The sequence below is a fragment of the Canis lupus genome, chromosome 4 (genome assembly GCF_011100685.1).
Source record: "Canis lupus familiaris isolate Mischka breed German Shepherd chromosome 4, alternate assembly UU_Cfam_GSD_1.0, whole genome shotgun sequence".
Lineage (NCBI taxonomy): Eukaryota > Metazoa > Chordata > Mammalia > Carnivora > Canidae > Canis > Canis lupus.
The window spans coordinates 37,129,953-37,141,795 of NC_049225.1; the positions used below are offsets into that span (position 1 = coordinate 37,129,953).

The 11,843-nt window shown below is 56.9% G+C and overlaps 1 protein-coding gene across 5 annotated transcripts; it reads right to left on the reverse strand.

The window, feature by feature from the left end:
* Window positions 1-312: 312 nt before the first annotated feature.
* Window positions 313-11,258, reverse strand: FGFR4 (fibroblast growth factor receptor 4). 5 transcript variants are annotated; one of them, XM_038534668.1, is made up of 18 exons: window positions 11,075-11,258; window positions 8,380-8,519; window positions 7,443-7,706; window positions 7,270-7,350; window positions 6,983-7,149; window positions 6,287-6,410; window positions 5,576-5,766; window positions 5,298-5,436; window positions 4,802-4,995; window positions 4,548-4,693; window positions 4,339-4,460; window positions 2,707-2,817; window positions 2,432-2,622; window positions 1,927-2,049; window positions 1,764-1,834; window positions 1,391-1,528; window positions 1,111-1,216; window positions 313-1,027 (listed from the first exon to the last, which is right to left on the reverse strand). In XM_038534668.1, exons 2-18 carry the CDS (start codon window positions 8,468-8,470, stop codon window positions 881-883), a joined length of 2,406 nt encoding a protein of 801 aa, XP_038390596.1. In that variant the 5' UTR covers window positions 8,471-8,519; window positions 11,075-11,258; the 3' UTR covers window positions 313-880. The 5 variants fall into 5 exon arrangements, with proteins under 5 accessions (XP_038390596.1, XP_038390593.1, XP_038390595.1 ...); XM_038534665.1 differs by having other exon boundaries at window positions 8,380-8,523; XM_038534667.1 differs by lacking the exon at window positions 11,075-11,258 and adding an exon at window positions 10,675-10,805 and having other exon boundaries at window positions 8,380-8,523.
* Between the last annotated feature and the right edge of the window lie 585 nt (window positions 11,259-11,843).

The following is an 11,843-nucleotide window of genomic DNA, read 5'->3' on the forward strand; positions in this document are numbered from 1 at the left end:
CGCCCTGGGGACAGTCCCAGGGCAGGCACACACACACACAAATGGGGGGTACAAGAGTTCCACCCCATGGATGGTGCCATGTGGACTCCTCTGCCATCAGCACTCATTCAGACTATCACATACACAAGATGGTGCTGGTAAGACAGACCAAGACAGAGGTGCACACGGGTTCCGAGGTGCACCCTGGAGTAGCTGTAGGAGGACACAAGCCCAAGGCCTGGCACAGAGCCCTCAGTTTGTGTCACTCAGGCAAAACTCCCAGCCTGGGGATCCCTCCATCCTGTTTCCCCTCCATTCACTGCAGGGAAGACACCAGGAACACAGAGGTTTATTTCAAAAAATAATTTATAAAAGACCATTTGCTTCTGTGTTTTTTAGGCAGGCTTCCAGCTGCTCAGCTAGGAACACAGGAGCCAATGCTCTTTCCACCAAGATGCTGGGACAAGCAGGAAAGGGGAGGCAGGGAAGCTCTGGGGAAATGGGGTTCAGAGGCCCAAGACCTCTCTTGGTGCAAGGAAGCAAGGAGGTTTAGGACAGCTCTACAGCTAGGTCCGGCTGGCCAAACCCCTGGCTCAAGGACTGAGTGCTAAGGCCCAGGAGGCCAGGCAGAACCCTAACAGGCCATGGTTCTGAAGGCAAGGGCAGGCAGGGCCTTAAGGCTGGGTTGGAAGTCTGGTTTGGGAATCTGAGGCCAGAGTAGCAAGCCTCAACTAGGGGCCCTAGGAACAAGGATGAACCTCCCCAAAGCAGAACTAGGGATCTGGGATAGTATCCTGAAGTTGGGGCCCAAGGCCACCAAAGTTGAGCACTGCCAGGTTGTAGCTAAGCAAGGAGGCCGAAGGCTGCTGGCCTGCCTGCCTATACCACCTTGTGCCCCTGTTCATGTCTGCGCCCCAGGGAAGGAGAAGGAGCTGGGCCCCAGTGGCAGGAGGTCATGGCAGAAGACAGAGTCGTTGGAGGAGCAGGTGCTGCTGGCATCCCCACCGGCCGAAGAGTAGGGTCCGAAGGTCAGGCGGAGGTCTAGGTACTACGGGGAACAGTGCTGGTCAGTCCTAGTAGGCAGCTGGGATGAGGGCCAGAGGGAGGTCATGGGCAAGAGGGGAGCAGTACCTCCTCGGAGACGGCCAGCAGGACCTTGTCCAGTGCCTCTACCAGCTGCTTGAAAGTTGGCCTCTGAGAGGGTGCTGCATGCCAGCACTCCCGCATTAGCCCATACCTGGTGGAAGGGGTGGAAGGTCAGATATAGGGGCAGGGTTTGAGGAGGGGAGGTAGGGCCATTCAGCGGCTAAGGAGGACATGGTAACAGAGAAAGAGGAGGCTGGGCCCGAAGGACAAGATCAGAGCAGAGGCTAAGGAGTGTATAGTGGAGGAGAGGAGGGTGAGGCCTCACAGCTCTGGGGGGCAGTTGGGGGGCCGGTCCATCCGATGCCCCTCCCGCAGCAGTGAGAACAGCTCCTCCACAGGGATGCCAGGGTACGGGGAGCCCCCGAGGGTGAAGATCTCCCACAGCAAGATCCCAAACGACCACCTAGAGGCAGGACCAGGCAGGGCTCAGCAGGGCACCCAAGTTCAGCTTTGCTTCCTACTCCGGGGGCCAGGATGGGGGAGCTTGCAGGCATGATCGACCACAGAGGGTAGGGATTGAAGTCTGGTCCCACTCTGGACCTAGGGTTGTGTGACCTTGGGTGATTGCTTTGCCTTCTTTGTGGGGTAGGACAATGATTGCTGGCAGATATTCCAGACCCTCAACCTCCAGGACTCACACGTCACTCTGGTGTGTGTAGACTCGGTCAAATAAGGCCTCGGGTGCCATCCACTTGACAGGCAGGCGGCCCTGAATGGGAGAGGTGGGGACACTGATGTGGAGTTCCACAGGTCCTGGTACCCTCCACACCCCCCTTGCCAACCCTGCCCTGCTTCCCTCACATTGCTGGTTTTCTTGTAGTAGTCAATGTGGTGGACGCCACGGGCCAGCCCAAAGTCAGCAATCTTCATCACATTGTCCTCTGTCACCAGTACGTTCCGGGCAGCCAGGTCCCGGTGGATGCACTGGGGGCAGGGCAGGGGACTTAGGTTTATCAGGACTCATGGCTGGATGATGGACACACTGTATTTCATAGTAACCCTGGGAGTAGGCATCCTTCACTCATTTTCCAGATGAAGAAGTCAGATTCAGAGAGGAGAAACTGAGGCTGACTTCAGTGCCCACACCCCCTCCCTTCCATGGCCTCTTCCCTGGCCCTATGAGTTAGGGACTGAGAGAGCAAGGAATTCGGACGTGCAGTGTACAGATGGGACGTATAGAAGGGCTGGAGGCATGTAGACAGGAAAGGGGCAGAGACGGAGAAGATGGGGACATTCAGTGGCACGGGCAAGAAAGTGTATAGATGGAGCAGTTAGAATGGTCCAGAATGCTACCCACTGCCTATACCTTCCTCGACTCCAGATACTGCATGCCTCGGGCCACCTGGTAGGCACAGGAAACCAGGGCGGGGAAGGAGAGGGGCCCCTCACTGCTCCTCAGCCCATCAGGGCTGAGGTCGGGGCCAGGGGGACGCCGGGCCCGCAGGAACTCCCGAAGGTTTCCCTTGGCGGCACACTCCACAATCACATACAGGGGTCCTGTAGTGGTCAGAGGGACAGAGAGGCTGCTGAGCCTGTGGCCCCACATCCCGCCACCCTGCCCTCAGCCCTGTTCCAACCCACCTTCCTGAGTACAGACACCCAGCAGATTGATAATGTTCTTATGTCGGCCGATCAGCTTCATCACCTCCATCTCAGAGACCAGGTCTGCCAGGTCCTTGTCGGAGGCATTGTCTGCAGGGGTGACAGCCAGGGTGATGGGCATGGGGGAGCTGCAGGGTTGGGGACAGGACATGGAGTGCCGGGCCCGGAGTCAGAAAGATCTGGACTTGAATTCCCGCTTGGCTCTGGCATTTAAAAAGTTGTCTGACTGGGACACCCGGGTGGCTCAGAGGTTGAGCGTCTGCCTTGGGCCCAGGGCATGGTCCCGGAATCCAGGATCAAGTCCCGGAATCCAGGATCAACTCCCTGCATGGAGCCTGCTTCTCCCTCCGCCTGTGTCTCTGCCTCTCTCTCTCTCTCTGTGTCTCTCATGAATAAATAAATAAAATCTTTAAAAAATAATAAGGAATAAAAAGTCATCTAACTTCTCTGAACCTTGGGATCCTCTTGTATAAAATGGGACAAAGGATCATGCCTTGCCTCTCACAGCAGTTGCAAGGAAGCAATAAGACCAGGGATGTACAGGAGGCAGGCCTATCTGTGAGGCAGACAGGAGAGAGGAGGAAGAAGCTCTCTTTGGAGATTTGGCGTCAGTTCCTGAATGGGGTGAGAGCTCCTGGGGGTGGGAAGCAGGCTGGCGCCCTGAGGCCTGGTGTCCATCTGGCCTGAGAATTCAAGAGTGGGGTGCAGCCAGGGGAGGCTGGGAAGAAGCTGCTCCAGATTTTCTTGAGAAGGCTGAGGACCGGAGGCTGACCTGTGGCCCCGGGCCAATGACATACCCCTCCCTGCCAGACCTCCCAATGCACATTTCTCAATCCCTCCCTCCCAGAAAGTACCAGGTGGCCCCAGCTGTGCAGAGAGGAGGGGGTGGGTGAGGAGAACAGTGGTTTTGTAGAGGAGGGACACCAGTGAGAGGCCCCGATGGTAGGTCCAGGTGTGTCCTATGCACTTTGGGGCTGGTGCTTGGGCTGTTCTAGAGTGGAGGACACAGAGGGACAGATCTGGGAAGGGGCCCAGCTGGGGAGGCTGAAGGTGTGACTTGAGGGGACTTGGGGGGAATGAGATGGAAGCCTACAAGACCAAGGCTGACATGGGGTCAGGCTAAGATAGTCTGACCCTAATCACCCCAAATCCTTGTAGTCATCATCATTCCTGAGGTTCGTGTAAAGTACCTGGTATAAGTCATTCCTGAGGCCTGGAGGTAGGGACTACTATTTACCCCCAGGTGACCCATGAAGAAATAGGCTCTGAAATGGCTTGCCAGGGCAGCCCAGGTTTAGCGCTGCCTTCAGCCCAGGGCGTGATCCTGGAGACCTGGGATCGAGTCCCACGTCAGGCTCCCTGCATGGAGCCTGCTTCTCCCTCTGCCTGTGTCTCTGCTGCTCTCTCTCCCTCTCTGTGTCTCTCATGAATAAATAAATAAAATCTTAAAAAAAAAAAATGAAATGGCTTGCCAGGATTGGTAGCAGAGTTGGGCCCTAGGCTCAAGGGCGGAGTCCTGTAGCCCTTCTGGCCACCAGTGTTCATAGTAGCACCATGAGCCTCTTTTGTTAGTCCCAAGGCCACAGCATTTCCCCCGGGGTCACCACTCACCCTTGAGCATCTTGACAGCCACAGTGCTGGCTTGGTCAGGCTGGGTGGGGTCCATGCCAAAGGCCTCTGCACGTACTACCTGCCCAAAGCAGCCCTCCCCCAGTGGCTTTCCGAGCACCAGCCTGGAAATAAGAAAGCCTCAGCCTCAGCCATATGAACGTCATTCCTGCCTGGAGGCTGCATCCCGATCCTCCCTCCATGCAGCATACCTGTCCCGGGGGAACTCCCACAGTGGGTCGAGAGGTAGGTCTAGACTCACAAGGCCAGAGAGCAAGGGAGGGCCACTGGAGGAGAGACGGACACCCCGCACCAAGGATGAGCTCGATTTGGCTGAAGAACCCGATTCCAGGGAGAACTGTAAGGTGGGTGACTTGGTCAGCCTGCTGGAGCTGAACTGGGTTAGGAAGGCAGGCCAAGAGCTTCACTACAGGGTCACGGCAGGGGGTGGGGAACAACATGGTACCTGTCGGGCCAGAGGGAAGCGGGACAACTTCTGCACGGTGGCGGGCTGCCTGGGCTGCCGGCTGATGAGTACCTGCCCTCGATACAACCCAGCTAGTAGCAGGAGGACAACCAAAGCCAGAGAGCCTGACACGTACAGAATGATGTCCGTATACCTGGCCTCTGATGCTGCTGCTGTCCATGTGAGGTCCTCCTCTGCCCACACACAGACACACATATAGACAGAAAACTGGTCAGTGGTTAGACGGCCAGCTCTGAATACTCTAACTCAGGCCTCACAACTCCCAACACACTGGGACAGTCACCAAGAAAGCACGCCCATAACCCAGCGGGTCACATGGCAGTCACACGGGGATGTGCACAGAAGAACTGCTACGTGAGCAATCAAACACATAAGTCTGCATGCCATGTCCCAAGCCCCACTGGCCAAGGGATACAGCCCACCGTTGGCTCACAGCAGAGTTGCTGTGGCCACCCCTGGCCTCTCAAGTGCTCACCTGGCAGCACTGTGAGCCAGGCTGACTGGTAGGAGAGGCCAATGGAGTTGCCTGCCAGGCAGGTGTATTCGCCTGCATCCTCAGCTGACACGTTCCGAAGGTATAGGACCTCCACCTCTGAGCTATTGATGTCTGCTGTCTGGGGATGGGGGACACACTCAGGGGTCACCACGGGGACACGGGCCACACTGTGGCCAGAAAGGAAGCTAGGGACAAGCGCCTCACCCCCCCCACCCCATGGGAGAACGGTAGGGTTTGGGTGCTGCTGGGGGCTGGACCTTGAGGACTTGCACGTAGGGGAAGCCGTCGGCGCCAAAACTGCTACCATTGATGACGATGTGCTTCAGCCACTGGATGTGGGGCTGGGCGTCGCTGTACACCTTGCACAGCAGCTCTACATCGCTGCCCGCCACGGCTGTGGTGTTGGCCGGGAGCCCCGCCTGCAGGATGGGCCGGTGCGGGGACCGCTCTGGGGGCCGGGCCAGGTGGTCAACCCTGACCAGTGGCACCCACAGAAGCACCCTGGCCACCTGCCTCCAGCCCCAGCTCAAGGGAGGGAACTTCCTGATATGTAGCTCAGACCTTGTCTGTCCCCTGCTGACCCTGCTGAAACCTTCCATAGCTCCCCAATGCCTCTGGGGTCAAGGACAACTTCACAGTCTAGCATTCAAAACCCTCCACAACATAGCTCCCCGCTTAAATGCCACATCCCAGGCATACACCTCTTCACAAATGCATTGTATTTGTTACACCTAGGACCTTTATTCCACCTGTGCCCTCTGCCTGGATGTCTTTTCCACTTTGTTCTCAGCTGACCTCTGATCGTCCAGGCCAATGTTACCCTCTGTGCTTCCCTCTCGCCCAGTGGGACACTTGAGGCAGCTTGAGCCATCTAAGACTTAGTCCATATTGCCTGCCAGACTGGGCCCTACCTGAGGGCAGTGTCAGGGCTCCCACCCCCATACCGCCTTGCCTGCCCATCCGCTCACCCAGCACATCCAGTAGGTAGCTGTAGCGGATGCTGCCCATAGAGTTCTCCACGAGGCAAGTGTATGTGCCACGGTCTGAGGGCACCACACTTTCCATCACCAGGCTCCAGTGCTGGTGGCGCAGCTGGGGGCAGGGGAAGCGTCTATGAGTGGCCATTCACCTTTGCCCACCCAGGGGTCCAGCGCATGAAGAGGCTAGATCCTGCCCACGAGGGTCTTCTTAAGCTCTCAAGGCCCTAGGGAGGCCAGGCCAGGGCTAGAGACCCTGGGAGAAAGGAAAATACTCCAAGAAATGTCTGAACCCTGGGTTTAAGTCTTCAAGTTTTAATATGGCCTCTTCCTGGCTGTATCACCTTGAGCCAATTTTTGCCCTCCTTGAGTGTCAGCTTCCTCACTACAACCTGGAACTGACCCGACAGGGTCTTATCATGAGAATTAGCTGCTAAAACTCCATACCTGCCAGTCAGTGAGCCTTTCTGGTTTACAAGGAAAGCTAAGCCTGAGAGATTAAGTCATTTGCAGGAGGGTGGCAGAGTGGGGACTTGAATCAGAGCCGTCCCAGTCCGATATCTAGTGTTCCTTCTAGAGCCTGTAGCTGCCTTTCTCATTAGAGAAAGAGTGACTGCTAGGTATGAGCAGACCAACCGGGGAGTGATAATGGAGGAGCAGATATGGTCTTAGAACCTGGAAACTCACCCGAATGCCTCCAATGCGATGCTCCCCATGGAAGTCCTGTCCATCCTTCAGCCAGCGGATGGTGGGCATGGGGTTGCCTGCAGCTGGACAGCGGAACTTGACAGTGTTCCCGGCAGGCACTGCATGAAGTTTCTTCTCCATGCGCTGAGGGTGTGTCCAGTAGGGTGCTGGAGGGGAGGAAAAAGGAGAACTTAGTGCCCCCGGGATGATCACCTGCTTCCACACAGGTCTCTTCTCAGTGACCAGCTGGGAGGTAGGGATATGAGTCCTTGAGGACTCATACTGACCTTGCTGGGAGTAAATGTGCCCATTCCTGGAGACCCTGTGGGCCTTAGGGTCCTCGTTGCCATTGCTAGAGGTCAAGGAGTCTATGTCAGGGAAAAAGAGAGATGTCTGAGGTCTAGGATGAGGAAGTTTTCTCTCCCCAGGCACCCTTTAACCCCTGCTAGACCCCCCTTACCATCCACAACCAAGGTAACATTGTGCAGGACAAGCATGGAGCCTCGTGCCAGGCAGAGGTAGCAGCCAGCATCCTCCGGTAGGAAGCTGGCGATCTCCAAGCGGCCCCTCCAGCCTCGTACCCGGCCAGCAGGTGGTAGGCGACTGCCTTCCTTGTACCAGTGGCCACCACGTTCAGCTCGCCCACAGCATAGCCGCACAGCCTGCCCAAGGGCCACGGTCAGCTCCTGTTCTTGCTGCTCTGGGCTGGGGGCCAGGCAGGGCTCTGTGGGCCAAGGGCAGAGGTCAGTGAGCCCCACAAGCCCCAGATGAGTGAGCCCCCTGTGTATGGAGAACATGCTGCATGGGCAGGGCACAAGTACCCCTTGACACATGCTGGACACCTGCTGCTCCTCAAATATACACGCATAATTATATGCTACACAGATGCAATACGTAAGGCAATCGCCATGCCTCTGGTGCACATCACACACACAGTGCGTAGTACACATGCTAGATTGGACATGCCATTGCCACACACACACACACACACACACACAAACACATGCTATAGGTGCTACACACAGGGCACATGCCACACCTCCAGGGCACAGCATACTCAGTACATATACCACACATGCTTCCTGGGCCTCCCAAACCATATACCCAGTGCACAGAACACACACACACACACACACACACACACACACACAGCCAGGGGCTCACCACCAGCTCTGCAGCCCAGCTCAGGACCCTTCACCCTGCAAGGCCATTCCTCTCTTGTGGACATAGAGATAGGTGGACGCTTGCTGGGAGCCAGACACTGAGTCTCAATGGTTGGGCCCTGCCCTGCTGTCACCTCCTCAGGGACTGGGCCAGGATCCTTTCCAGCTTTGCTCAGCTAGTAGCTCCCTCCATGTGCCCACCGAGCCCACCCTCTACCACCTTAAAGGCCATACCTAGTTCTATTTCCTCAGAGGCTTCAAGGGACAAAGCTGGAGCCCCAGGCACCTCCACCAGGACCCCCAACAGGGCCAACAGCAGCCACATGTCCTTCCTGCTGATCACAAGGACCCAGGCTGGGCTTACCACCAACTGCCTTCCTGAAAGGGAGGGAGAACTTCTGATAGATCTGCACATTTCGCATTGCCATTCTCCTATTTTGTGGATGAAGAAACTGAGACAGGAAGTGGCCAGGACTTGTCCAAGCCTTGCCCTCCCCGCCATCACGCAGCAGCAAGGCAGAGACTAAAAGCTGTGGCCAGAGCCCAAAGCTTCTTCAGGGGGCAGGGCTGGGCTTCCTGCTCTCCTCCAGTCCTGCTGAGACTCTGGCACAGGTTCACAGAAAGGGCAGTTTGGGGATTCTTTCCTTGGAGGAAAGCAGAAAAAGGAGACATATCTTCTGCTCACTCTCAGCACACGTAATTTATTTTTTGCTGAATAAATGAATTTATTGCTGAAGAACTCCACCCCTCAAAAAAGGAAAAAAAGAAATATAATACAAGGCCAAACTTTAGCATCTGGATGTTATCTGATCTGACCCACACTTCTTATAGCATTGCTGACATTTTCCTGACCAGCTTTGAATACCTTCAGTGACAGCGCACTCACTACTAACAAAGCAGCACATTCCATGGCAAGAGAAGTTCTTCCTCATTCTGAACCAGAATTGCACGCTTGGGAATGCATCTGTTTTTTGTGTCCTCACAACTCCATTTGAGGTGACTTGGGCTCTATGTCTGACAAAGCCAAGTTCAAATCCGGACTCTTACCAACTTGCAAGTTCCTGTTCCTCTCTGGATGCTATCTTTAAAGGACTGCTTTGAGGATAAAAGAGACCATATGTAGGGGCTGGGAACACAGAATGTTGGAACGTTCTTCCCTTCCCTCTCCATGACTGTCACCCCAGGTCTACCTTTGGCCAATTACCTCCAATTCTGGTGCAGTTCTTGTCAGGTATCACACACCCACCCTATTCTTCTGACACCAAAGATGTCTCCCCATCCCCCAGAAGGAACACTCAAAACAGTCTCAGCTGGGGCAGGGGAAGAGGTGACCAATGTAGTCCCAGGGGACCACTGGCTATTACCTGGAACTCATTAACAGTCAGGAGACACTGGTGTCTCTGAATCTACCTTGCCCAGGAAGCCCACTGCACCCTTTCTCTTCAGTCACTGCCCCATTTCCAGCTCTGGTTCTGAGGCAGGGAGCACTTCACCTGTCCTGACCAAAGCTGTCATCTACCCCTTCAAACTGCTCCTTCCCGGGATGCTGGGTGGCTTAGCGGTTGAGCGTCTGCCTTCAGCTCAGGGTCTGATCCCGGGATCTGGGATCGAGTCCTGCATCGGGCTCTCTGCAAGCATCCTGCTTCGCCCTCTGCCTATGTCTCTCTCTCTCTCTCTCTCTCTCTCTGTGTCTTTCATGAATAAAATAAATCTTAACAAAAAACCAAACAACCCTGCTCCTTCCCTGGGTTGCCCCTGCAGCTGGGGCATCATCTCTTCCCATCCCCCTTCCCCCTTCCCTCCACTTCCAGTCCATCTGCCTCCTCAATCCTTCTCCAGTCCATCCCACCTCCCTTGCTTGGACCCAGGGCAGGCCATAGTCATCTCTGGCTTGGGCCTTTGCAAATGTCTCCCTTGGCACTCCAGGCTCTGCTCTCTTGCAGGGCTTTAGAAATCACAAGAATCTGCCATGTCACCACCCCATATCCCCCAGCTTTTAAGCCCTTAATGGCTACCCATGTCCTGCAGGATCCAATCTATAGTTCATCCAGCATTCTAGGCCTCCCTCCCTACTCTTGTGGGTATCTTCGGTTGTACAGTCTGCTCCTTCAGCATCTTCAGCACTGAAGCCATTGGCTTTCAAAACTGGGCATGTCTTCTCTCTTGCGCAGACACACCTCTGTGTCCCCATTTCTCCTCTCCACCTGACTTAGATGCCACTGTTCCTGCACCCACCCCCAGTTTCCATGGCCCTCCTCCATAGAATCACCTCACCTTGCTCTGCTGCAGGGGAAGCAGCCCTCTGGGTCTACACCTCGAGCTGGGAGAGGGTCAGGGAGACCTGGGGATTTTATTCCTATACCCAGGCTGCTCGGACCTTGTAACCCTTAGTCGGATCACACGTGGCCTCTGACAGACCAACCCACCGCCTTACTCAGGGGCTGAAGGATCTACACACAATCAGACAGTCCTGGGTTCTCCTCCGGCTGGAGGGAGGAGCGCAGGGGGGCCCTGGGCAAATGACTGCACCTCTCGGATCCTCAGCTTCCTCATCTCTACTCGGGGAACGCAGACGGCCTGGCAGCCGAGGGACCAGCGCGCTCTTCTTTCTCCACCCTTACCCGGCCACCCTGGGGGGAGGTGCGAGTCGGCAGGTCCGGAGGGGGAGCTGCAGGGACAGCCGCCCCGCCCCCGCCCCCGCCCCGGTGGGCAATGAGTAACCAGCTCCACGGCCAGGGTGCTCTTTGGACGGAGCGGGACAAAAGGCCCTGTGTGCGCTGCGGGTTACTGATTTACCCTCTCCTCCACCCCCCTTCCTAGAGGACGCCCAGGTCCCCAGTGCCAGGAGGGGGCAGCTCCGCGAGCCCCGCTGCCGCTCGCCCTCTGGCGGCGGGGAGCGCAGCCCGAGCCCGCAAGGGGTCCCGCTCACCTCGAGCCTCCGTGGTCCCGCTCCAGACACAGGGTCCCAGCTCACCTGGGCCCTCCTCGGCCCCGCTCCCGGCTCCGGCTAGTCGCGACACCCGCGCCCAGCGGGGACCGCAGACTCAGCCGGGGCGCTCCTCCGCCCGGGGCCAGAGTCAGGAATGCACCCGCGACAGCGGCGTGGCCGCGGGAGGCCCAGGCCCCGCCCACCCCGGGCCCCGCCCCTCCTGGACCAGCTCCATCCCGACCGCGGCTGGGGGAGGACCACCCGGCGCCCGCCCATCTCCGGCCCCTCCGGACCCGCTCTATCGAGACGACGGGGACGCGGCGTCCGGCCCCCTGGAGACCAGTCCCCAAACCCAACAAAGCCTAATGGCCAACTGGGCCAGCGTGATCCCGGGGTCCTACCTCAGCCTGCTACACACCCCATCAGACTCCGCCTCCTTTGCCACACCTAGACCAGGCTTCCAGGTTCTGGTTCTTTGCGCCAACCTCTGCTCTTCACCCCTTTTAGAGGGTAACACCCAGCAGTCCTGACCCGCTAGCCCCTACAGACTCTGGCCCAACCTGGCTACTCTTGTTTTCTGTGCAATCACCAAACAGTGGCTAGGAGACCCCCGTCTGCTCCCACCCACTCCCATCCATTCTCTGCACAAACTTAGAGTGATATTTGAAATCTGGAGGCGCCTGGCTGGCTGGTTCAGTCAGTGGAGTGGCTCAGTCAGTAGGGCATGCGACTTTTGATCCGGGGGTTGTGAGTTTGAACCCCACGTTGG

Coding starts and splice junctions, on each gene's coding strand:
- FGFR4 (XM_038534668.1), bottom strand. CDS start 8,470: ATGTGGCTGCTGTTGGCCCTGTTGGGGGTCCTGGTGGAGGTGCCTGGG. Junction 7,150..7,269: donor GCACATTTACTCCCAGCAAG/GTCAGTATGAGT, acceptor CCTCCCCTCCAG/CACCCTACTGGACACACCCT. Junction 1,529..1,763: donor TACACACACCAGAGTGACGT/GTGAGTCCTGGA, acceptor TCCTGCCTCTAG/GTGGTCGTTTGGGATCTTGC.